The 25805-nt window shown below is 32.4% G+C and overlaps 1 protein-coding gene across 1 annotated transcript; it reads right to left on the reverse strand.

The window, feature by feature from the left end:
• Positions 1-6161: 6161 nt before the first annotated feature.
• Positions 6162-24816, reverse strand: LOC129231063 (ankyrin repeat and SOCS box protein 13-like). The gene is made up of 6 exons (XM_054865314.1): positions 24716-24816; positions 18985-19175; positions 17013-17163; positions 15211-15345; positions 13493-13687; positions 6162-6359 (listed from the first exon to the last, which is right to left on the reverse strand). The coding sequence occupies exons 1-6, from the start codon at positions 24744-24746 to the stop codon at positions 6214-6216; spliced, it is 849 nt and encodes a 282-aa protein (XP_054721289.1). The 5' UTR covers positions 24747-24816; the 3' UTR covers positions 6162-6213.
• Between the last annotated feature and the right edge of the window lie 989 nt (positions 24817-25805).

The raw sequence follows: 25805 nt of genomic DNA on the forward strand, positions 1-25805 counted from the left end.
TGTACAGATTTGGCCTTTAATATATAGCTATTAAAAGCAAGTAATAATGATGGAGATGAATAGAAACATGTTTTATTTACAATGCAAGCATTGTAAGTAAGCTTACTTTACTTTTACAAGCTTACTTTTCATTGAAACTGACGGGATTTCAGCCATTACCTTCGATATAAACGATTTAGGTATTTCGAAGCTAACAGCTCAGCTACTTCACTTCTTTTCGAGTTTCAGTGAATTTTCACATTTGCACGGGAATCAGAATATTTAAAATTAAAATAAGTTTTGAAGATTATAAAGGCTCCTGCATTTCATTCCTTAGAAATTAAACCCTGAATACATGTAAATGCATAACTTGTCAAAAATTCGATAAATTTGAACTCAATAAAGAACAAAATTTTTCGAATGAAAAATGTATTTGAAATAAGAAGTATGAAGATTAAATAAATTTAATTCACCCATATTATTCACAAAAATCATGTCCTTGAAATGAGCAGATGTTTGAATATTTTCATTTGGCTAAAGTTGTTCTGAAGAAGTTTTAATGACATATCCAGGAAGGAACGATACCTTCGCTTCCGTTTCCTGAAATCTCTAGATTTTAAGGACCCTATTATAAAGTTTTTCTACATATTAGCCAACAATGCTTTAAAGTCAGTCAATATGAGCTCCTTGTCACTCTCTTAAATAAGGAAATTGATGTTGGAATCTTCGGACAATGACTCATGGAAAATTTTGTTTTATTACTCTTCACAAATTTAACGAAGTCTGGTTTGCCATTAATTTGAGTTGGTATTTGCTCTCATTTTGCGGGCTCTAATTCAGAGGGGAAGGAGTTCCGCAGCGTGTCTTTTTACTGTCCGTTGAGCTAAAATTACTGAGAGCAACAAAAAACATCCAATATAAAAAATTAAACTATGCATTTTCTTTCATGATGAAAGCATTTAAAAATAATTCAGTTATTATTTTTCATATATATATATATATATATATATATATATATATATTAAATTTAGGATTGATAATGCTGCAAGAGAACTTAACATAAAACCTGTTAAAACATAAGTTAAAAAATTTACTTTAACCTAATCACTTCATTTTGAATTTGGAGTATCCTCTCAAACACAAATACTTAGTAATCAGTATCATATTTTATTTTAAAACAACAGTACAGAGCTTTTCTCATAAGAAATAACCAACAAACTGCAAAGTATCAACAAATGTACAATATGATAAACAACATTTAAAAACATAAAATTTAACTCTTTAAAAAATCACAGCAGTGTATTTAAATGCAAATTAACATAAAATAACTTAAAAAGACATCTTTGAATCACAAATTCTAATAATGGGATAGACAAATGAAAAATGAAGTTTATACTCACATTATGATTTAGTTACAAATGAATCATAGTATAATATTGTTGATTTGAATTTCATGTCAAGAAACTAAATATTTTCTTAAATGTTACTGAATTCACAAGCCAAAATGATATTTATATACAATATGCTTCTACTTCATTATGTACATAAATACAGACATATGTACATATTTTTAAAAATAATAAGAGTAGTTTTGAAACTTTTTTCAGATTGTACTTTTCCTTATGTTTTTTATGCCTTTGGGATGAAATAATTAACATATAATGTAACAAACTGTTTTTTATTTCTTTTTGTACAATTCAACTCAAAGGGAGAATGTTTTAAAACAACAGTATTACTTCATATGTTATTAAATAGTAAAAGTTATTTCAATCATTCATAAATCTTACAGAATTAAAAATTATTCAACTTTTTCATTTTGATTAAAGCACTGCACTGACTATACAGAGGTAATTACATTTAAATTCATAAATAAGACAATGTTCGAATCGATCAATCTGATGTACTTGCTTTATTTCAACGTTAATATTATACACTATATGACCAAAAGTATTGGGACATTTTCAAAAATTCACATTTTAACGGATTTCTTAAGAAATAAAAGATTAATTGCTCTGTAATTTTTTTCACATAAAAAGTATACTCCAGCCGCCATTTTCCAACAAAAATCAAGTCTACTATTCATTTAGGGGAAGAACAAAAGTTGAGGAAACAAAAAAAGGTTTTTGATCATTTTTCATCGTAAATAGCTGGGAATAAGCTATAAATTTTAGAGACAAGTTAAAAAACGATCTAGAATTTATTTTTATATTTTTGTGAAAGTATCTCTTATACCTACGGAAATATAAGCATTTCTTTCAAAGTTGCAATTTTTTTTTAAGGTTTTCGGCTCATATCACGCAGAGTTTTTCTGTCAAACGTTACTAAACTTACAGAATAGTTTACAGCATATTAGAGAAACATAATAATAAAACTTCAAGTTACAATATTTAAAATTTAATGAAATATGAACGTTTAAATTGATTAATTTTTTACTGTGCGTGTGCAAAATATAGCAATTTATAACCATCAAAATTGGAAGCCCAGATATATGCCACATGTCATAAAAACGTTCCACTTTGATATCTTTATAATCTAAAAAGTTATCAGCGATCTAATGAGCCGAATTTTAATAATTCTTGGCTAGACGAAGAATCATGAAGGTTCATTCGCAAATAATCTGTCTGATCATGAATCCCTCTGCAACTATAGCAGGAAAACGTTGCTAGTTTGCAAACGACCCCTTGCCATTCGTCGCCTATCCAAGAATTATAGAAATTGGGCTCATTAGATCTCTGATAACTTTTAAGATTTTAAAGACATCAAGGTGGAATTTTTTTTATGAGATGTAGGATATATCTGGGCTTTCGATTATGAAGGTTATAAATTGCTATCTTTTGTGCATTTGCAGTGAAAAATTAATTGCTTTCATTGAATTCATATTTCATTGCATTTTCAATATTTTAACTTCAAATTTTGTTATTATGCTTTTCAAATATGCTGGCCAATATTTTGAAAATTTAGTAACGTTTGACTGAAAACTCTGTGTGATATAAGCGAAAAACTTTCAAAAAATTTTGCATTTTTGAAAGAAATGCTTATATCTGTGTAGGTATAAGAGATACTTTCACGAAAATATGAAAAAAAATTCTAGATAGGATTTTAACTTATTTCTGAAATTTATAGCTTATTCTCAGCTATTTACAATGAAAAATTACTTTTAAATGAAAAAAGAACGCCTTCAAAATACACCAAGGAACTAAAAAGCAAAAAATAACAGATTACACTTATATACTATTTCCTACCCAAAAGTAGAAGTGATTTTTTTTTTTCAATTCCAGTACAAAAATCAACTAAACTAAATACCCAATTATAAGATAAACACTAATTTTAATTACTATACCATGAATTATTTTAAATACCTAACTAATTATATACGATCTCTTAATTTTTAATAACCTTCTGAAGTCGGGGCCTCCTATAAACTGCTACCTAACGTAGCTGACAACCCACCGAATCCTGAATTAAACACTAATTTAACTAAACATGAAATTAGTCTTTAAAACTAAACCTACTCAGTTACGTTAGGTTCTAGTTTTTAGCAGGCCCCGACTTCAAAAGATTATTAAAAATTAAGAGATTGTATATAATTAGTTAGGTATTTAAAATAATTCATCGTATAGTAATTAAAATTAGTGTTTATTTTATAACGGGGTATTTAGATTAGTTGATTTTTGTACTAGAATTGTAAAAAAAAATTATTTCTACTATTTGGTAGGAAATAGTATGTAAGTGTAATCAGTTATTTTTTCCTTTTTAGTTCCTTGGTGTTTTTTGAAGGCGGTTTACTTTTATTTAAAAGTAATTTATTTTTTGTGCTTTTTAGTGGTGTAAATATAAAATAAGTTTGTAGAATCGAGTATGTGGTACATGATGTTGAGGCCTTTCTTACACGCATATTGAGTAAGAAAACACATCGAGTGCACATGAGTCTGAAAACAACTAAGATGAGCACGATAGAAAAAGAAATGGACCACAGCGTCTTTCCGACGACTGTGAAGAAATGCTTTTTCAAATGCGCAACTATGTACAAAAAATTTTTGTCTTCATTATTAGTTCGACTTTATCAAAGTTTGCTTTCCAAAAGCAAATGCACGAGTCACTAAAAAAACAATAGACATTGCTTTAAGATTAAAATTGTAAAACTGTAACATTGCAAATTGTAAATTATATTTCACAACAATATGTATCACACAACCCTCAATATTCGATAGAGCTGTCGTAGATGTTCTGTGATGTATTCGGCCCGCTGATGTAAGCTGGATTATGTATCCACAACGCGTGAAATTCAAAGTTTCTTGGATTTCTCCGAGACCCCTTATCAAACCCAAACCAGATTACCATGGGACCATTTGGGAAGTATACCATTCGAAACAAAAAAGAATTTTTCAAATTGGTCCCATAGTCTTGGAATAATCTGAAAACATTCATAAAAAGCCGCATGACGAAATCATAAACTCCTATTTTGAAGTCTGTTAAAAATGACAAAAAACCTTTTTTTGTTTCCTCAATTTGTTGTTAGTCCCCTAAATGAATAGTAGACTTAATTTTTGTTGGAAAATGGTAGCTGGAGTATACCTTTTATGTGAAAAAAATTACAGAGCAATTAAGTCTTTTATTTCTCAAGAAATCTGTAAAAATGTGAATTTTTGAAAGTGTCCCAATACTTTTGGTCATATAGTGTATATAGTAGATGTGTACAAAGTGTTGTATATATATGATGTAAGATGCAAACACATGTAGATAAACTTTTATTGCTTTTTTATTTGAAATTTTTAACACTAGAACCCCGAATGGGGTCATTTTGACCCAAAAGCAATTTTGTTTCCGATTTCCTCAAAAAGTTACGGACGAAATTGAAAAAAAATTCGTGACTTTTCCTATTTTTATACCAATAATAATCTGTGAAACTATGATACATTAAATACTTACCACTTTTTTGTTTTTAATACTTATACTTAAAACTGCGGAATGGGTCATTTTGATTCCATTATAATCACAAGCACCAAAGTTGCAGTTCAACGTTTCCTAGAATAGGAAAAGCTTTTTCAGTCCTCTCTCCATTTCCCAGATGAAGGCAGAACAATACTTCAAGGTCAGTAAATTGTTACTGATAACAGAAGTGCGGGTGGGGGGAGGGCGTCTGCAGTAGTTGTAACAAGTGTTGTAGAACCCCCCCCCCCTCCCCTAACGTTATCTATGCTTGTGGGAAAAATGCGTCTAGTTAGTGTATTCAAGGAACGTTTTCTTTCTGATGTTTTTTGTTTCGGCCTAGAAGGGAAAGTGGTGAAACTGGCGCACATCCGGTTCTTTATGACTTTACAACTGATTGTTTGCATTGCCTTGGATAGGTTGATTGTGCCAGTCTGTTCGATTTTTGGGCACTTTGTATACACGGAGATAAAATTGATCTGATGTGAAAATGGCTGGAAGAAATAGGCGTAAATTAACAGTTAGCGAGGCCCTCAAATATATGCGATAATGATCGGAAAATAAATCCGAAAAAGTTAATGATGAAGAAATTGTTTTCAATGATGGTGAATATGTGCCCAAAATGAGGAAAATATTTCCTCGAATGAAGATACCATATCTAATTTTTCTGGACACTGTACTAGCAGAAAAACTACTTCTGGGAGGAAAAGACAATAGTACATAAAAGAAAAAAGTTTTCAAATTCAAATCCAGATGAAATAAAATGTGGAACTGTTGTTACAAATGGCAAGGCCCTCGAATATATGCAACAATTATCGGAAAATGAATCCAAAAATGATAATGATGAAGAAGTTGATTCCAGCGATGACGAATATGTGCCGCCAGATGAAGAAAATGTTTCCTCGAATGAAGATACCGTATCTAATTTTTCTGGACAATGTAATAGCAGAAAAACTACTTCTGGGAGGAAATTTGCACTACAAAGTGAAATGAATAAATGATTAAAGTTAATGGGAGAGAATTTTATATCTTACTATTATATTGTATAATCTTATTATTACTCTTGTTCATCAAAAATATTTTTTTTACCTCTTTCTAAACATCAAAGAACCCATTTTAAGCTTTGGGTCAAATTGACCCCTGCCCGCGGTTTTAGGTACATGGAAATTTCCGCGGTTCTAGTGTTAAAGGCATATCTGAGCAGTTGTATTGCCAAATCAGCTGAACACCAATTAGTAAGCTAAAAAATTTTTTTTTAATTTCATATCCCATCCATGTGAATCAGACAATGAAACTAACAGGAACTTAAGGGTCACACTCTTGTAGTTCATGTGACAGGTATGACGTAAGGCTTTTAGGGAGTTTCAACTCTCTCACATATTTCAGTCTTTCACTGCCTAAGACCAATCGTATCTTTCGACGACAAACATCCTTCAATGATGCAGGTTCAGCTACAAAAAAAAAGGCAATCATGCAGTGCATCAGTTAAAAAAAATATATTAGTTAGAAAAAGAATTACAGAAATTACGTTGAAAAGAAACTCTAAATAATGAATAAAAAGTATTTTATAATTCCTGCAACATTATTTATCAATAAAAGCAGTGGCGTTGCTACGGAGGGGGGTTGGGTTCGCCCTGGGAGCGCAGACGTCTTGAGGGGGACACCCAAAGTGGAATTGTATTTTTTTGAAAAATATGAAGCTAAAATGCCTTTTTAAGACTACAAATTTGAAATTTTTACAAGGGGAAAACCAAAAGCCTTTCCCATCCTACATCATGGAATGAATATTAAGCTCAAGATTAGGTTTGTAGTGTCAATACTTAGACCTATAGTGACTTCCTTTTACTCAAAAAAAGCTAAACACCATTATCTTTCCTTGTGTTTGACATACATTTGAAATAATTAAGGGGCCATCAATTTCATACACCAGCTTATTTTTTGATCTCTTGACAGTCTGCACATTTACGTTTAGAGCAAGTTGTATAAAGAACTATTGTAGTTTTTATTTGTCTTTTGTACATTAACCAACTTTTTTTTTCTTTTTTTCTTTTGTGTGAGTGTGTGTGTTTGTTGGGGGGTGGGTAACACACCACAAATTACTGCCCCAGGTTTTACCCATGCTAGGTACACCACTGATAGCAGCACCCCTTTAAAATATTATGAGAAGATAAATGAATGCATTGAATTCAATTTTCTTAAGTCAAAGACATTCCATGCACTGAAATGTGTAGCAAAAAAAGTTGGTTAACTTAATAACGAAGAAGCTATTAACATCTAAACAAGTCTAGAGCTTCTACTTGTTTTTTTTTTTTTGACGTTGCTTATCATTTTATCAGCACCCATATAGTTTCACATCAACAATATTCAAGCTAAATTTGCAAGTCTAAAACTCTAATTGTGTATTTTGGTACTAAAAGTTTGAACCACTAAGAAAACTGTTAAGAAATATGCATCAGACCTTTAAATTGTACTGTAGTTTTTCGGACATTAGTCCCAAATATTATAACTGGTTTATCTCATAAAGTTTGTAACTGGAAATTTAAAATCACTGCAGTCCACCAAATATGTTATGTAAACTGCTTAGTAACTTTTGTTTGAGCGGCAACAAAAGTGCCTTTCACTGTGGTAGTAAAGCTGAAAAATGAGTATAGGAATTTTAAGATCTGAGGCGGTATCACTTAATGCTGCAACACGCACAGACACACATATAGATGCTTCACTTGCCAAATCAATTAATTCCATAAAACAAAAAGTCAAGAAAAGTGATGAAGAAGATAGCATTTTACATACAAGTGAATGGGCCCTCGTGTTACATTTTCGGCCATCGCAGGATCAGAAATGTACTGAACCAAAAGTTTAATATAAATTCACATTCTAAGCATTGATTAAGCACCATTAAAGCAGAAATGAGGATTTTTTTAAAAAGTTGAGTTAATCGATTTGGCAACTGAGGCATCTATATGTATATATCATATGTTACTTCCCTTTTTTTAATGGTGAGCTTCAAAAAATATGTTGTACTTGAAGTATTGGAGGCCAGTGTATTAGTATAGATGTCACTCTGCAAGAATGTGCCTTTCATACAAAGAAGTAGTTTTTTGAATAGGCGCGGTGGTTCTGGAGATTACCCGGAACATTTAAACATTCAAGATAAACCCTCTTTGTAATATCAGTATAAGTGAATTAACCACAAAGGATAGCCCGAAATGCATGCAAAACTACAACTGTTAGAAACACGGATTAACCTCATCTACCTGCACTACTTGAATTCAACTGTTAACTTAATCGAACCAAGTCTCAGTTATAATTCGTTTGCGTCTCGCAACACAATCGGTATTAGTTTTTACGCTTATAACAATAAAACGGTACGAAACAAAAACTGGTAGTGAAGACAAGCTATTCGTTTTAAAAAATAGTATAAGTACATATAATGCATAACTTTTTAGCCTATGTCACTCAGTAAGAATGCACCTTTCATATAGTGAAAAAAAATTTCAAATAGCTGCAATGGTTTTAGAGATCACGTCTAACATATAAACATATGGCCTTCTAGCCTGGACAAATAATGAACATTAATATTTAAAATATTAAACTCATTTTGCAGCTGTGAGAAATTTACTAAATGCAAAAATAAAAATGCACTGAAAATATATGAATGGCAGAACCAAGCTGAGCTTGAAGGCCTGACATGTAATCAGCTCCTTTAGTAATGCCTGCAGTGATCAGCTACTTAGATTTTCCACTAATGATTTCCAATTTGTACAAAAAAAAAACATTTATAATGATGCTGCTTTTAATACAGGTCTGCTGCTCCATTTTACTACTAAAAATGATAGCTTTAGTAGCCTGAAATCTGAAAAATAGTCTTCGAAATAGTAGCCAGATGCAAAAAATAGTTTATAAAATAGTCTCTTTTAAAAAAGAGCATTTCTGTCATTTTAATGCAGTAGTGCCAGACCTCTTTTTACCCAAGGCCCACATCTAGTAGAGTCATACCATGTCAAGTGACCTAGGAGTCGTCACTCAACCATCTCTGATTTGGATGAAATTTTATAGAGGAGTAGAGATGCCTTTAAAACTAATCTATGCAAATTTTCAGCTTCCTAGATCCAAATCCTGAGGATCTAGAATCTCCGAAAAATGTGATCCATGATGGTGGATCAGTTTTTGTGCCGAATTGCCGAGTTTATACCAATTTAATTTTATTACACTGGAAGCCTGAAATTTTAGGCGCTTAAAGTATGGATAACTGTTAGTATATTCAAGTATTTTTGTGAATTTGAGCTCGTTAGATTTTGTGTAGCATGCGCGTCAACTTGTGAAAGAGCGCGATGGGAAATTTTTTTCCAGGATTTTAGGTTGTCATAAAATCTGAACAAAAATAATTCAAAAGCTCATACTGTGTGACTAGATTGTACAAATGCTTGTTTTTAATGGGTTAGTTACAGAGCTTAAATATGTATTTTCTGGAAGATATTGTGATTCAAAGTGGCTATCAAAACCACTCAAGTGAAAAATAGCCTATTTTCAAAGCGCTATAACTCAAGTTTGTCACCTCGCATCTTCTTTTCGTTTATACCATTAGAAAGAACACACTTTTTCCTTTCAAAATAAGTTTTTTCTTCGATAGTGTTCTTTCGAATAAGGATAAAAAAAACGAGCTTGAAATTATGTCAGTCGTAACGAATTGCCATGTTCAATCTCAGATTACGGGACATTAAATAATACTGGAAGCCTGAAATTTTAGGAGCTTCAAGTATTTAGATTGTCAACACGTTCTAGTATTTTTGTGAGTTTGAGTTCATTAACTTTTGTGTAGCACATATGCAAAGTCTTGACAAAACGCAGCAGAGAAACTTTTTTCTGGATTTTAGAATATCATAAATTCTGAACAAACAAGAAGTTCTGTCTAGAACTAAACGAGCCTACTTTCCTGTATACCAATATCGACTTTCTAGTATATGTTCAGTATTCTCAAAATTAGCTAAAATCGTAAATTATTTCAAACATATTTTTTTTAATATTTTAATTTGATTTCAAAAAATAAAGTATGCCTTGCTCATCTAAAGAAGTAGATATGTAAAAAATAAATAAAAGAACAAATAAAATAGCAGCACCTTTTAAAAAAAGCAGCTAAATTAATTTCTAAATCAAAAAAAAAATCTTCAACCACTTTTAAAAAGGAAAAAAAAGAATTCAAATTAAAAGCTCATTAAAATAATCATATCAAAAAAAAAATTGCTTGTTTTTTCCTTTATGCCAAAAAATTTTTTAAGAATCAATTAATGCACTTTCAAAAATAAATAAAAACAATTTAAATGTCAACTTAAAGAAATAATTTTTATTGTCAAAAAAAAAATCGTCTGCACATATATTTATGTAGAAACATAAAGGACTTTGAATTTCTCCGCCAAAAACTGAATACATAAATTAAAACTTTAGCTGGAAAATAAAATCAAAACATACTCAAAATAATTATTTCACAGTAAAAAACCATGGTTGTGGAATCAGAGTCGGAGTCCATCTGGTTTTGGGACAAAAGAGTTAGATTCGAGAGCCGAAAGTTTTAAATTCAAAGACTTGGAGTTGAAATCGGTCATTTCCCCAAAACGTCCGCAAGTCTGCCAATATTTGCAGAGACGGAGTAGGACTTATTAATTGAAACAGGAGTCGGAGACAGAGTTGAATATCCAAGAGTCGGAGTCGGCAATTTTTCCTCCGTGCATATATTTTTGCCAAAGCTACGAAGTCAGATTCAAAGTCGGGAAGTCGGAGTCTGAGTAATTTTTGGGCACAGGAGTCGGAGTCAGGAGCGCCAAAATTATCGGAGTCGGGAGCAGGTCGTCAAGAGCTATTTCCAACAAAGTTTGTTTGATGTAAATCCGCCTTTAAGTTTGGAATCCATATTGACTTTCAGTTTCCCCTTAGGCGCTAATGTTAAGAGATTTGAACTGTTCAAAATTGAACAAAAACTTGTTCAAATCAAAAAGATATTTTCGATACATGTTTTTCATCAAAAGCTTTTCCCTAAAAAGTTAGTTTAGAGCCACTTCGCCTCTAAGTTCAAGATTTCTTTTTATTTGAATTTCCTTGTAGGCACTAATGTTAAGTTTTTTTGAACTGTTCAAAATTGAACGAAAAATTGTTTAAATCAAAAAATGAAAGATGGGAATGAGATGTAATCGCCCAGATCTTTCTAACAAAAAAAAAAATTGTTCGAATCGGACTATTCATTCAAAAGTTATTAGGGGGGGACAGACCGACAGACATTTTTCCTTATCTCAATACCCTACTTTCTAACATTCAATTTTTCAATATTTATCTAACTATTTTATTTATTTTTGAGGTTTTTTTTTGTTTGTTTTTCGGGATATTTTTAAGATGCATTAAGCCTTCTTTCATATTTTTTTCTTCTTTCTCCAACTTTTACTGGGAAAGTAGGCTAAAAATGATTCAAATGCTTGAACTTTGCAACTCTATTGTCGATATGCATGTTTTTAATTGGTTATAGTTGCAGAGCGTAAATATTGATTTTCAAAGAGATATTGGCATCCAAAGTGGCTATCAAAATAGTTCACACGAAGAATAGCCTGGTTTTAATGCCCAGTTTTTTAAGCTCAAGTTTGTCACTTTGCATCTTCCTTTCATTGTTACCATGAGAAAGAACATAATTTTTCTTATAAAATTAGGTTTTCTTTTAGATGGTGTTCTTTCAGATAAGCGGGAAAAAATGGACCTGATATACTATTTGTCGCTAGCGAGGAAATCTCGTTCTTAAATAAATAAAGAATGGTGAATGCCGTGACAACCGACTTATAGGGATTTTGCAACTGTTATAAGTCAGAAAAAGTTTTTTATTAATCATTTAAAAAGATACTTTGCAAATGAAATATGATAAAAAAAGAAAATTATCTTATTATTTCTAGTGTATCAGTCCACTTCCTGAACAAAATACTTTTCTGATTCTAACATATTTCATTTACAAAAGAACTTTTAAAATGATTAGTAAAAAAATATTTCTGACTTATAACGGTTGCAAAATCCCTATAAGTCGGTTGTCACAGCATTCACCATTCTATATTTATTTAAGAACGAGATTTTCTCGCTAACGACAAATAGTATATTAGGCTCATTTTTTCCCATTTATCTGAAAGAACATCATCAAAAGAAAGAAAAAATATGCTCTTTCTCATGATACCAACGAAAGGAAGATGCAAGGTGAGAAACTTGAGCTACAAGGCATTAAAAACAGGCCATTCTTCATGTGAACTATTTTGATAGCCACTTTGGATGCCAATATCTCTTAGAAAATCAATATTTACGCTCTGCAACTATAAACCACTAAAAACATGCATATTGACAATAGAATTACAAAGTTCGAGCATTTGAATCATCTTTGTTCAGAATTCATGACATTCTAAAATCCAGGAAAAAGTTTCTCTGCTGCGTTTTGTCAAGACTGCATAGGTGCTACACAAAAGTTAATGAACTCAAACTCACAAAAATACTAGAACGTGTTGATAACCAAAAGTACTTTAAGCTCCTAAAATTTCATGCTTCCAGTGTTATAAAATGTCCCGTAAATTGAGATTGAACATGGCAATTCTTTACGACTGACATAATTTCAAGTTCTTTTTTTTATCCTTATTCGAAAGAACACCATCCAAGAAAAAACTCATTTTGAAAGGAAAAAGAGTGTTCTTTCTAATGGTATAAACGATAAGAAGATGCGAGGTGACAAACTTGAGTTATAGCGCTTTGAAAATAGGCTATTTTTCACTTGAGTGATTTTGATAGCCACTTTGAATCACAATATCTTCCAGAAAATAAATATTTAAGCTCTGTAACTGTAACCTATTAAATACAAGCATTTTTACAACGGAATCAGGCAGTACGAGTTTTTGAATTATTTTTGTTTAGATTTTATGACAATCTAAAATCTAGGGAAAAAAATTTCATATTGCACTTTTTCACAAGTTCACGCGCATGCTACACAAAATCTAAAGAGCTCAAATTCACAAAAATACTTGAATATACTAACGGTCAACCATATTTTAAGCGCCTAAAATTTCAGACTTCCAGTGTAATAAAATTTCCTGTAAAATTGGTATAAACTTGGCAATTCGGCACAAAAAGCTGATCCACCATTATGGATCACATTTTTCGGAGATTCTAGATCCTCAGGATTTGGATCTAGGAAGCTGAAAATTTGCATAGATTAGTTTCAAAGGCATCTCTACTCCTCTATAAAATTTTATCCAACTCAAAGATGGTCGAGTGGAGTTGATTTGAAAAATTAGGTCAGTTGACATGGAATGACTCAGTATTAAAATTATTCTCACAGGCCAGAATGCATGCAACGTTTCAAAATACTTTAAAATTTTCACAGTAGTATGGGAAAACATGGAAAACAAAGAAAATTGCAAATAAAGAATTGTATTTATCTTAATTGAATATGATTTCCTGACTTTTTAGAAACCTGTAAATTCAATGATATAACTGCTGCTCTTACTCTGGTGAAAAAATAGCTCACTACACATTATTTTTCATTGTTTCATGCTGTTTAAAAACATTTTTTTAATACCTGAATGGTGAGTTAGCAAATCATAGATATGGCCTTCCGCTTCTGCCAGCAAGTCTATGGGCAACTTGTTTTGATTATTACTTGCGAAGATATTTGCACCATATTCAATTAGGATTTCAACAATTTCTGGGAACTGTTCTCTAACAGCAACATGGAGAGCAGTTTCATGTATTTTAGTTGCATTTACTGAAGCCCCTGTAATTCAATTATTGAAAAACATGTTTTATCAATCTAAAAGAAGCTAGTAAATTGCATGCAATACATACCCAAGAACAATTCCCACAGATAGTGGATGAGAGAACAATAACTTAAATATAAAACAAAGAATAAAAATCTGCATGAAAGTGAAACAGTTTTATTTTTTTACAGAAAGGCTCAAAGCATAAGTAAAAAATTTCTATGTTGGATGTGTCTAATTTATCACCCATAATTGATGCCTTTGTGCAGAGTTATAATTGATATCTTTGCAATTTAATGTATTTACATTTGTACAGAAAAAGAATAAATAATCTAAATACAGAAGAGAGATGCACAATCAAAATTTGAAATATTAGTTCAAAGACTAGTAAAATAACAAAAAATCAAAACATTCAAGTTTTAAATATATTAAAATGAAAAAGTGAAATTAGAAATACGTATAAGCATTCAACCAAAATTACTTGTAACAAACTATAAGCACTTTTACATAAATAATGGCATATGACGGTCTATTACACAGTATTTATTACTTTTTGGAAGTATCTCAAAGAAAAAAAATATATTCTTTTAATAAAGTGATGATATTTTAAAGTCACATCTTGCAGCTGAAATTTTATTTTTTGGAAAAACTCGCGTTATAGCCATTTTGCGTAACTCGAATCGCGTCGTAGCGCGAGTCGACTGTATATTGTTTTTTCTAAGCCAGAAAAGCAATAAATTTCTCTGATCCCTCTAGTCTAAATGATGGCCTTGGTTGGGTGGACAGTTGCTTTCGTTCTTTGTCTTGTATTCCTATAGGTTCATATACAGCTCATATGGGAAGGGGGCAGTAAAGGAAGGCAACTGCCCCTCACTTTCAAAAGTACAAGGGCATTGTCCCTCCACTTTTTTGAGTTAAAAAGTAATGATGGATCAAAAAATTATAAAATTGATTGATTCACGAGTTAAAAGAAAGAAGAATTTACTTAATAAAAGTATGTTTCATGTTATTATTGTTTTGTTTATATTTTTTCATGTTATTATTTCATAGAAACTAAAATGTTGCTTTGAATTGGAAGAAAGGCGCCTATCATGTAACCACCTGTCCCGATTTTTGAGGCTGAATTTTTAGCCGAGGTCATTTAATTAATAATGACTTTGAAATTAAATGCAAAAAAAAAGTCAACTTTAGGGTCATCACCTACCTAACCTGCCCCTCGTCACCTTTTTGACCATCTTTTTTTCCCGGCACCAGCCGACCTATGCATGGAATAAATTCTAATTCAATCCCCTGGTGTAAATATTGGTGTCTTTTGACTAAGGTGTGTTCGATCTCAACTTCCTAGTCATGTGATGAGTATTTTTTGAACCAATGGAGAAGCTCCAGTGAGCCTTGAAAAAGTTACCAACAGTATTTTCTTGACCATTTTTACTTTATTTAGGTAATGAAATACATAAACATAATTATGCAGAGTAAATGATTTTAAAGAAAATAAAAGTCATATACATAAAAATACATGAACACAAAATTTTCAGTATACCTGATTGTAATAGCTTTCTTACACAATCAGTGCGGTGCCTCAAAGTTGCAGCATGAAGGGGAGTGCCAAAGTTGCAATCATTTACATTTAATCGGGCTCCAGCATTTATTAAAAATTCAACACATTCTACACTTCCTGCACAAGAAATAAAAATATTAAGCACAAACTGTGAAAATCCGTGCACAATAAACAATGTGCAGTAATGCATTTATAACATAAAAACATAATAATGGTCATTTGAATTTGAAAGATTATCCTCTTCTTTGTTAATAAAAGGCTATTTTACACACCTATACTAATAATATAAAGCTGAAGAGTTTTTGTTTGAAAGCGCTAATCTCAGGAACTGCTGGTTCGAATTGAAAAAGTCTTTTTGTATTGAATAGTCCATTTATTGAGGAAGGTTATAGGCTACATAACATCACGCTATAACTAATAGGAGTGCAGCAGCAATAAAAAATGGTTTGAAAATGGGAAAACTTATATCATAATTTAAAATGCTTGGAACGCCCAATAGACGACATATTCACGGTGGCTCGACCTGAAAGAGCAGGCTTCGCCATCCAGTGGGTGTAGGCATGAGTCAGCCATGAGGCAAATATTGAGGTTCCTTAAAATTGAGCTAAACCTTATCTGATTTCCAGAAAAATCCTGAACGATGCTGAAAATGATTTGTAAAATAAATATGCATCCGTTTTTATTTTCATATTAATTAACTATTAATACAAAGCTGAAGAGTTTGTTTGTTTGAACGTGCTAATCTCAGGGATTACTGGTTCCAATAGAAAAATTCTTTTTGTGTTGAATAGTCCACTTATTGAAGAAGGCTATAGGCTATATAACATCACGATTTGACTAATAAAAGTGGAGCAACACTAAGAAATGTAATGAAAAGGAGAAATTTTATCATTAAATAAAATGCTGGAACGCCAAATATACACATATTTTTGAGGTAGACCATGCAACAGCAGGCAATGCAGCTAGTTATAAATATTTATCTACTTTAAAGTGCAGCTTATGTTACAACTATGAAAATTCAACCTTTTTTGCTTACACTTTCATTTTGTGATTTTGCATTAAAAAACTTTGGGGTAAATTAGCAAGTTTAAATATAATTCACAAGCTGCAATGCACAATATAGGGAACTTTCTTTACCTTCACATATAGGCTACTAAATGGTGGTGCTATACTGTCTACAAATATTTAAAGCAAATGGTCAAACTGAAGTTTAACCATTTTGTGATCAGACAATATTGTAACACATTACTGTTCCCTGTACAATAAATGTAGTATACGGGGGAAAATAAAATAATACTGTTTATGAAATCCAATAGCAGTTTTAAGTCATAGAATTGTTAATTGTAAAGTGCTATTTTTAAAAACATTTTATGAAAGACACTAAAAAACAAGGAGTAAAAAGATACCCTCATTATTTTGATCAACAAGCTTCATACTGAGTAGAATTCAAAAAATTATCAGAAAAAAATGCAAAAAATCAGAAACAGATGCAAAAAGATTGCACTATTACAAGCAATGCACTAAAAGTATGTAAGCTTATAGTTGTGTGCAATGGAAAAATTGATCAAAATGAGCAAAAATAAAACCAAAAAGACATATTTATATGACGTTTGTATTGATCAATTGAACATTTTATTTTATGAGTAAATGTTGTTTTGAACAGGAAAATAACTTTTCACTTTAAAAATGGAATTTTGTGAAAGGTACAATTCTTTTAATGATGATTTTTTTTTCCTTTATTTTTTTTTTCTTTATGAGCTGATTTTTACATTTAAAAGTATAACCTTTAAGGCAAGCTTCGTGTAAAGGAGTACTTAGAGCAAAAGGAGGGTTGATTTCCGCTCCCATTTTCACAAGCAGTTGAGCACAAAGTAAACTTCCTCCTGCGCAAGCATCACACAGAGGAGTGCCACCATCCAAACTTGTTGCATTTACCTTTAAGAAAAAATTAATCTTCAACCTTCTAAATGAAACTAAAGAAAACAAATGAGGAATATGTAATGATATCATAATAAAATATTGTGTACCAAAGTTGAAGAATTCAGTCCTTAAATAACATTTTTCGCACTAGTAGAATATTTTGATTTAAGAATTTTAAAAAAGCAGAAAGTTTTTCATCTACTTTTAACACAATAAACCGTTCTCAATCAAGGAAAACCTGCTTTGCTTTTTTTAAAATAATTTAAAATAAATTGTTAACTAAGTTTTATGATAGTTGGGTTTTTTTTATGTTTCAAGATATTTTGAATTTAAAATTAGTTTTCTGATGTTGAGGAGTAATGATGTTTGGAGTTCTAAACTACAAATATTTGCAAGCAGCTTATCCCCGGCTAGTCACACTATGATTTTTTGATACAAATACAAATATAAATATGAGAACCAGCAACAGGCTCTTGGCCCAGCTAGGGACAATGATGACAATAATAGATAAATGCTAGATAAATAAATCCATGTAGATAAATGCATTACATTTTACTTTGAAAAGTCCAAAATATAATTTTAGACATTCCCATTTCTTTTTTCCCCCCTCCCTTCCAATGGCAGTATTTTGGTTCAAATTTTGCTTCCAAGGTCAGCAAAACCTGACTAACCGAAACCAGATTTTTAAATCTACACTACGTACAACTTTATATCTCCATCTACTTTACTAATTTTTTGGATCTACATCATTTACTACAGATACCACAGATCTACAATACATACTAATTTTTGAATCTACACATAAGCAAGTGAACGATTGGAAAAAACTCCTTCCCCCTATGTGTTTTTGGTGTGATCTAACTTAATCAGTTTCAAGTAAAGCTATTTTCAGGATTTGCTTACAGATGTGTGCAACCTGTTTGCAATAATGAGAGATCCTCTTTTTCTTCAACGAATATTTGTATACACAATGTTATGTGTTATTCTTTCAGCTATAGTTTAAATGTAAGGAAGGGTGTTGATTTTTTTAAGCTATTGCACTGGTATTATTTTTTTTTCTAATTTTGCAGATTATCCGAGAGCATAATTACTCGTGGTTACCGTGCCACCTTATTCAGCAGATAATCTGGAGTTTTCTGTACTTATGGCATCTAAATTGGAGACCAAAAATTTAGTTGAGTTTGTGCTAACATTAAAATTAGAAAGGCAAAATATCATAGAGGTTTTTTCTCATAAGGTCCTCAACATATCAAACATTCTTCTAGGGGAATAAAAGTAATTTATTGCATAACATTCTCCTACTTTTATAAATATTTTTACTTATCTATACAGATACCACTCTTAAATTTGCTAGATTAGCTTAAGTCCGATGATAGTGATTTTCTGCTTATTAGTGCATTGTATGCAGAATCCTCTTCCGTACTGAGCCCTATGAATGCAAATCTAAAGAAAAAAATCCTTCAATTATATACCAGTGTTAAAAGAGCGCAAGTCCCAGCCTTAGGCAAACATATTTTCTCTCTCCTGTGGAGTAGCTATTATGTGACTTACATTAGTCCGGCTCTGAGGTACAGAAATAACAATAAGACTGAACTTCTTTTTTTCTTCACAGTTAACAGTTCATAGTGTTATGTTAATCAGAAAAAAGCTAATAAATAAAACTTAAATATACAGAATATCAATATTACTTAAGAAACTGAAAAATATAAAGTTTGAAATAAATATAAAAAGTGAGAAAAGATTAAGAAAATAATACATCAGAAAGGTTTTACTTTTGGTGGAAAAAAAAAGTCTAAAAATGAAAGAAAATGAAATGTAATGAAACTAAAATCTTACCTTAGATCCATAGTTAATTAAAATCTCAGCACATTCTGGTTGATTCTGGATACAAGCTTCATGCAATGGCGTCAAGCAGTCATAATTTGGTGCATTGGGTGATAATCCACTTTCCAAAAGAGTAATTAAATTTTCTTTATGGCCCAAAGCAGCAGCTTTGTGCAAAGGATACACCCCATAAGCATCTAAAACTTTAAAAAAAAAACATGCAAAAAATACAAACATTTCATTTGTTAATAAATAAAAGATAGCAACAAATAAAAATTTTAAATCATTGAGATTTTTCCAATTATTTAGTAACAATCAAATTGCGTGAAAGGCTCTCTCAACCAGACATTTTAATGTGATTTATTTTTCACAGCTGTTTTAATTCGAGCAAATGACAGCAAAAATCAGCCCCCTTGGAGCAGTTGAAGTCAAAATTGAATTGTTGAAAACCTGTTTCCCCATGGGTTTACTTATTCCTTAGTGTAATCCAAAATGTAGTATTAGTTTTCGGGATATAACACTTGGAATAAACACCAGTAGCCCAGTGAATAAAGGTTAAAAAATAGGCTTTGTTGCAACTAATTTAGGGAAAGCTGAATTTTTGCAGGCTGTTAGCAAATAAAGTATACACTAAAAAAATACAAAATCCCAACCCCCACCCCTCTTGCTTTCCTCTCACCTCCTCCAAAACATTGCAATAGTAGTACAGTCAACCTGCGTATAACGATACGGTCTATAACGATAACCTGTCTATAACAATCTATTTTTTTTGGCCCCCAGCAAAATGTCAGCATGAATAATCAAACTGTCTATAACGATAACCTCTCTATTACGATTTTTTTTTTTTGGTCCCAACAGCATTGTTGTAGACAGGTTTTACTGTACTATGATTATACGCTTCTGTGGCAACTAATTAGGGGAAAGCGGAATTTTGGTAGGACATCTGTACACAAAGTATACACTAAAAAAACCACAAAGTCTCGAATCCCCCCGTCCTCCCCCCCCTCCCCCACACCTGCTCCTAAACACTGCAAGAGCAGTACTATGATTATACTCTTTTCGTGTCGCAACTAATTAAGAGAAAGCTGAATTTTGGCAGGACGTTAGCAAATAAAGAAAACACTTAAAAATACAAAGTACTGACTCCTACACCTCTTGCTTTCCCCACCCTCTCGTAAATGCTAAGACAACCAAGCGCAGTACGATTATACGCTTTTCTTTTCACAACTAATTAAGAGAAAGCTGAATTTTTGCACGATGTTAGTACATAAAGTGTACACTAAAACCTAGACAGTCCCGACCCCAACTCCTCTTTCTGCTCCCCCCCCCCTCCCTTCCCAAACATTGCACACTGATCAGTTCAGCATTATGATTATATGCATTTATCTTGAAAATTTGTGATGATACCAGGGTGTTCCTCTTTTTATTTCACTCCTAACAATATTATAAACCAGTGGTGCCCAACCTAAGGTCCAGGTGCTGTATCCGGCCTGCAAAGCTGATCTGTGCTGCCCATTATTTTGTGAAATGTTACAACTCAAAGAGCACGATTAATGACAATGTTACAAATTGTTAGCCAAATATTTAGAAGTTGGTTTCTGAAAACATTGTTGGGGATCACTGTTATACACAAATTATGAAACATACACTTTTTGTGTAGATAGCTCAGTTTCACCATTTTACCAACTTAATCATATGCAAAAAACTCACAACAAAAACCAAAAAGTAACTTTAAAAAAGTAATAGCTTTTTATCATTATGTCTTAGAAAGAAATGTTTGAACAAAGTTTATAGATAAATAATATGATAATAGTCATTTTCTTGAAATGGATCAACAATGTAATGATGTTCACTTAAAGTGTTTACTATCATAATGAAACTATTTGTTACAAAATTTTATAATTCGTTTGGGTCGGTGATAGTCTGCAAAATAATGTTAATGCTTGGCTAACTATTTAAACTTTAAATAAATCAGGAATAGTATATTTGAACTGACTGTTTTCTTGCAGCGGATATTATTAACATTTATTATTACTTTTGGTTATTATTTTTTTAAGTCTTATATAAGGGGTCATCTTGTAATTATTTTGTTGGTTTGGTACGAAATATTGTTACACAGTGCATTCGACTACAGTGTCCACACATAGACGTGCAATGGAACCTAGCTTTATGACAGATACAGTTTGAAACACAATGTTTTTAATTGCAAGATATTTATTGGAGAAGTTCACTTGAAGCAGAGGTAATCTTCATGAACTTAGGAATCAGTCTGTTGCATGAAGTATAATGCCAACCCCACTCTTCTGGGGGAAGTTTAAAACCTAACCAAGTTTAAATCTGGTGTTGGCCCTAAAAACTGGTGGAAACCTTAAAAAGATGTTGACGAGTAACGTCTAAAGTTGGTGGAAGTTTTGATAAATCAAAAGTGGACTTTAGGGACATTGGAGCTGATGTGATATAACCCACCCTTGGCGACTTTTTCCTGTTGGCGTCAAGAAAGCGTCGCCAAGAAAACGATGTATGACGACATATGTCATACATCGTTCTTAGCGATGCTTTTTTAGCACCAACAGGAAAAAATCAGATAAAAAAACATGATCAAAGCACTTCAGAACACAATATATATAGAAACAACATAAAAGCACAACAAAAAACATCACGAATATATGCTTCAGAAATGTACAGGGCCGGGGGTTTTTGTAAACATATTAAAATACAATGAAATAAATTATTGTATTAATTACAAGTCGAAATTAATGCATTAATTTTTTTTTCATCATTTCTCCGGGATACGAGCCCTTGGTCTCATAGTACTTTCGTAATGAGACCTCGACTCGCCGGCCCTGCCTCGGTCTCATTACGAAAGTACTATGAGACCTCTGGCTCGCCAGGACCTCGCTCCGCTCGGTCCGTTATCCCTCCGACTGTTAATATACATTACAGTCGGAGTATGGTCACAGTTATGTATATTTTCATGGAGACACCCAAGGGTGGCTCCTTCCGTTCAGTGTATAATAATGACACAGTTTTAAGTGTGAAATATGCACCATTATTGTGCAGATTTATTAATAAAATTCAGCATTTTTAAGAGTACAACCGAAAGAACTTTCAATTGTTAACATAAAATTCAGTACCTAAAGGAGGCACGTTAATAGAATGTCTAAATAATTCGTGGCATCGATAAGAATTAACTTTTAGAACAAAATAACCGTACTATTTCTGTAAAATTAATTTACATACAGTAAAAATAAAGTTAAAAACTACAAGAACCCCTCAAGGATTTGTAAAAACAAAGAATTTTGGAAGTGAGAGGTTTTTTTTGAATTCTAAAATAAAGAACTTACCTTTTTATATGGTATAAATATTCACACTCAGTCTAAAACAATACATCATATGACAATAGCACGTTACAGATACACACCACGTTGGAGTTAACTTTTAATTAACCTTCAAGTTTGAAGAAACTGGCATTTTCTAATGTTTTTACTTCAAAACACAACTACTGAATCTAAACTAACACAAAATAAGCATTCCTGTAAGGTATATTGCACAAAACAACACGTATCTCTCCTACGTAAAACCAAGTAAAGAACCCAAGTAAACAAGTTCGAACAAGTTTGCCTTCATGTTGCCAACCACAGGTTAGTTTCACCAGGGATGCCATGCTTAAAAATTTATCGCCTCATTGGCGAGAAAAATATTTCAATTTTGTGCAAAAAATCGGATGTCGCCAAATGGGGGGTATATCACATCTGTACCGGGACATTTTTGCGATTACTTGCTTTCACAAACATTTATGCAAACTTGGTTAGGTTTTAAACTTCCAGCAGAAGAATGGGTTTGGGAAATATATTTCAAGCAACAGACTGATACCTAAGAGCATGACAATTACCTCTGCTCCAAGTGAAATTCTCCTACTAATATCTTGTAACTGTAAAACATTGTGTTAGAAACTGTAGCTGTCGTAAAGCTGGGTTCGATTGTACGTCTACGTGTGGACACTGTAGTGGAAAGCATTGTAACAATATTTCAGACCAAGCAAACAGTTAGATGACCCCTTATAAAAGAAAAATTGTAGTTATAATAACTTGATACCTTTTTTTTTTTTTTTGAATGCAACCTGTTTTTAGAAACCAGTTGCAACATACATAGTCTTCGAGTTGTAACATTTTGCAAAACAACGGTTCACACTGATCAGTTTCGTGGGCCCGATGTGACCCGTGGGTTGGGCACAACTGGTTTATAATATTGTAAGAAATGAAACAAAAAAAGGAATACACCGGTATCATCATTAGTTTTCAAGCTGTAAGCGTATAATTATAATACTGCTCTTGCAATGTTTCGGACAGGGCGGGGGGAGGGACAATAAAGTTGAAATTTGGTATGTAGACTCTTAGTGGGGTCTAGTTGTGCTCCTCTCTTTTTGTTGCATTCAGATGTTCCTAAGGGAGTCTTTTACACCTTTTTTGGGCTAAATCATTGTTAATATCAATGCAAACTCAAGTGATATTATAATTTGACAAACACTCGGCGACAAGCTTTTGATTGCCAAGTTTTTTTTGCCAACTTGGCAACAAAAAATTTGATTTTTTTTTTTTCAATTTGGTTTTATTTTGGCCACTATTGGCAATGTTTAGAGAGTTAACCATTGAATAACATTAAAATGTCCAATATTAGGAAAATTAACCTGTATAAAACATTTTTTTGCTTCAGTTTGCAACAAACTTTGGGCAAAAATATTAAAGTGTTTCTTTGCTTATTCCAGGGCACTACTATTATTCTTAAATTGGTGTAAAAGGAAGTCATGTGATGCACACATCAGCTTGTTTAGTTTCAACTCCATAAAGTCAATTTTTTCAAAATCTGGTCCCTTTTTCCTTAAAAATGTAAATTCCGTTTTAAATCCATCCATAGCAACCCCCCCCCCCCTTCCGCTTATGGGGCATTCCACGGTATTTTTGACATTTATGTAAAGTCCGTAACGTGACCTTTTTTGCCATAACTTTTTAATTTACTGTTTGATTAGCATATTATTTTATTTTGATCTTTTCCTACCAACACACCAGCTTAAATTAAAATAATTTACAAATCTAACAGTAAATTAAAAAGTTATGGCAAAAATTATCATGTTACGGACTCTACATATATGTCAAAAATAGCTACAGTGGAATGCCCCCTTATCCTTTCAACTCTATATTTAAAAAAATTTGAGCACGTAGCTCGCATCCCTACCATGACAATTTGAAAATTTTTAATCATCAAATCAGGACACAAAAGCTAGAGTACTAAAATGTTGGTTAGGTATAGTATAGCAAAAGTAATTTCAATTTTAAAATAATCACTTCACTAATCAGCTAAAATTCATTCCAGCATTGTTATTCGTAAGCAACATTGATTTTAATGCAAAAATAATTTTTTAGCTGATTAATCGGCTAAAATTGGCCGAATACCGATAATTGCTGTTTAATCAGTGCATCAGTATTTTATTTTTTAAAAATTAAGATTAAAGTTCCTTTTTTACAGAATTTAGAGCCCTTTTTCTCTAGGGTCGAACTGAAATCCAGTTGGAAGCTCAAAAATTGATTATAAAAAAAAAGTACCAGGAAAAAAGCTTAACATCAGAACAAATCAGGTCAAAGTATTATTTTTTAACTGGAATATCAGGACAACTACAAATACTGGGTACATTTACATAGCAACATTCATATGAGAACTTATTTATCGATCAAAACAGACACCTTACTTGCATTCACATTTTGTGGGGTACTTGCCATGATCAAAATTTCTATTTAAACCTACAAATTTGAATCGCACTTGTGATGAAGGAGAACGCAGCACATTTCGGATTGATTGATTGATTGATTGAAAGAGTTGAGTGGTTTTTGCCTGTCCTACGAGAGGAGGCTTGTACCACGGCAGGAAAAAAAGGGAGGAAGAGCTCGGGAGATGCACGGGCGGGGGGGAGAGAGAAAAAAAAAAAAAAAAAAAAAAAAAAAACTCAAAAGCGATTGGAACAAGCGAGGAAAGTGCAAAAAGCACGGATGGAAGAACAATTGGCACAAATACGAGAGATCACGTGGGCGAGAGGAACATTGGGATCCGAGATATTGAGGCGAGTAAAAAGGGAAAGCCGCAGGCTAGAGAGACAGGGACATTGAAGCAGGAAATGGTCAATTGTCTCGATTTGATTGCACAGGGGACAAAGTGGGGAGACGCTGCACTTGAAACGATGGAGAGTCTTGTTGACAGGGAGAGTCCCAGTTCGAAGTCTAGTTAGGAGAACTCCAAGTTTTCTGTTAGGGGTCCAGTTGATGTAGTCTTTGATGGATCCAAGGTAGGGTTTATGGTTGAAATACTTGCAATTAATCCAGTCGCTGTTGATTTTTGACTTGAGTTCTTTTTTGTTCATGGTAATGATGTCTTCAGAGGCGATATCGTACGTGGGGCGGCTTAAAAAGGGCCCATTTCTGGCAAGGAGATCAGCTTTTTCGTTTACCGGAATTCCGAGGTGGCTTGGAACCCAAATAATGGTAATAGATTTGACTTTGTGCAGGGCTTCAACAATTGCTTCGATGGCATAAAAAATAGCTGAATGGGATTTCAGATTGAACGAAGAGAGGGCACTTAGGTTGGATTTGCTGTCAGAAAAGAGAACATAATCTTCATAGCTATTGGCGAATTCAATGATAGCAAGGGATATAGCTAGGGCTTCAGCTGTAAATATGGAGGCATTATTATTAATGATGGCCGCAGCATTGATATTATGGGAAACGTTGATAGCAGCGATACTGGTGAAATTATTATTCTTTGATCCATCTGTGCTGAGGATGATT

Source organism: Uloborus diversus, chromosome 1 (genome assembly GCF_026930045.1).
Source record: "Uloborus diversus isolate 005 chromosome 1, Udiv.v.3.1, whole genome shotgun sequence".
Classification (NCBI taxonomy): Eukaryota; Metazoa; Arthropoda; class Arachnida; order Araneae; family Uloboridae; genus Uloborus; species Uloborus diversus.

Coding starts and splice junctions, on each gene's coding strand:
- LOC129231063 (XM_054865314.1), bottom strand. CDS start 24,746: ATGGCAAGTACCCCACAAAATGTGAATGCAA. Junction 19,176..24,715: donor CCCACAAAATGTGAATGCAA/GTAAGGTGTCTG, acceptor TTTTTTTTAAAG/TTTTAGATGCTTATGGGGTG. Junction 13,688..15,210: donor AAGAAAGCTATTACAATCAG/GTATACTGAAAA, acceptor ATTGAATTACAG/GGGCTTCAGTAAATGCAACT.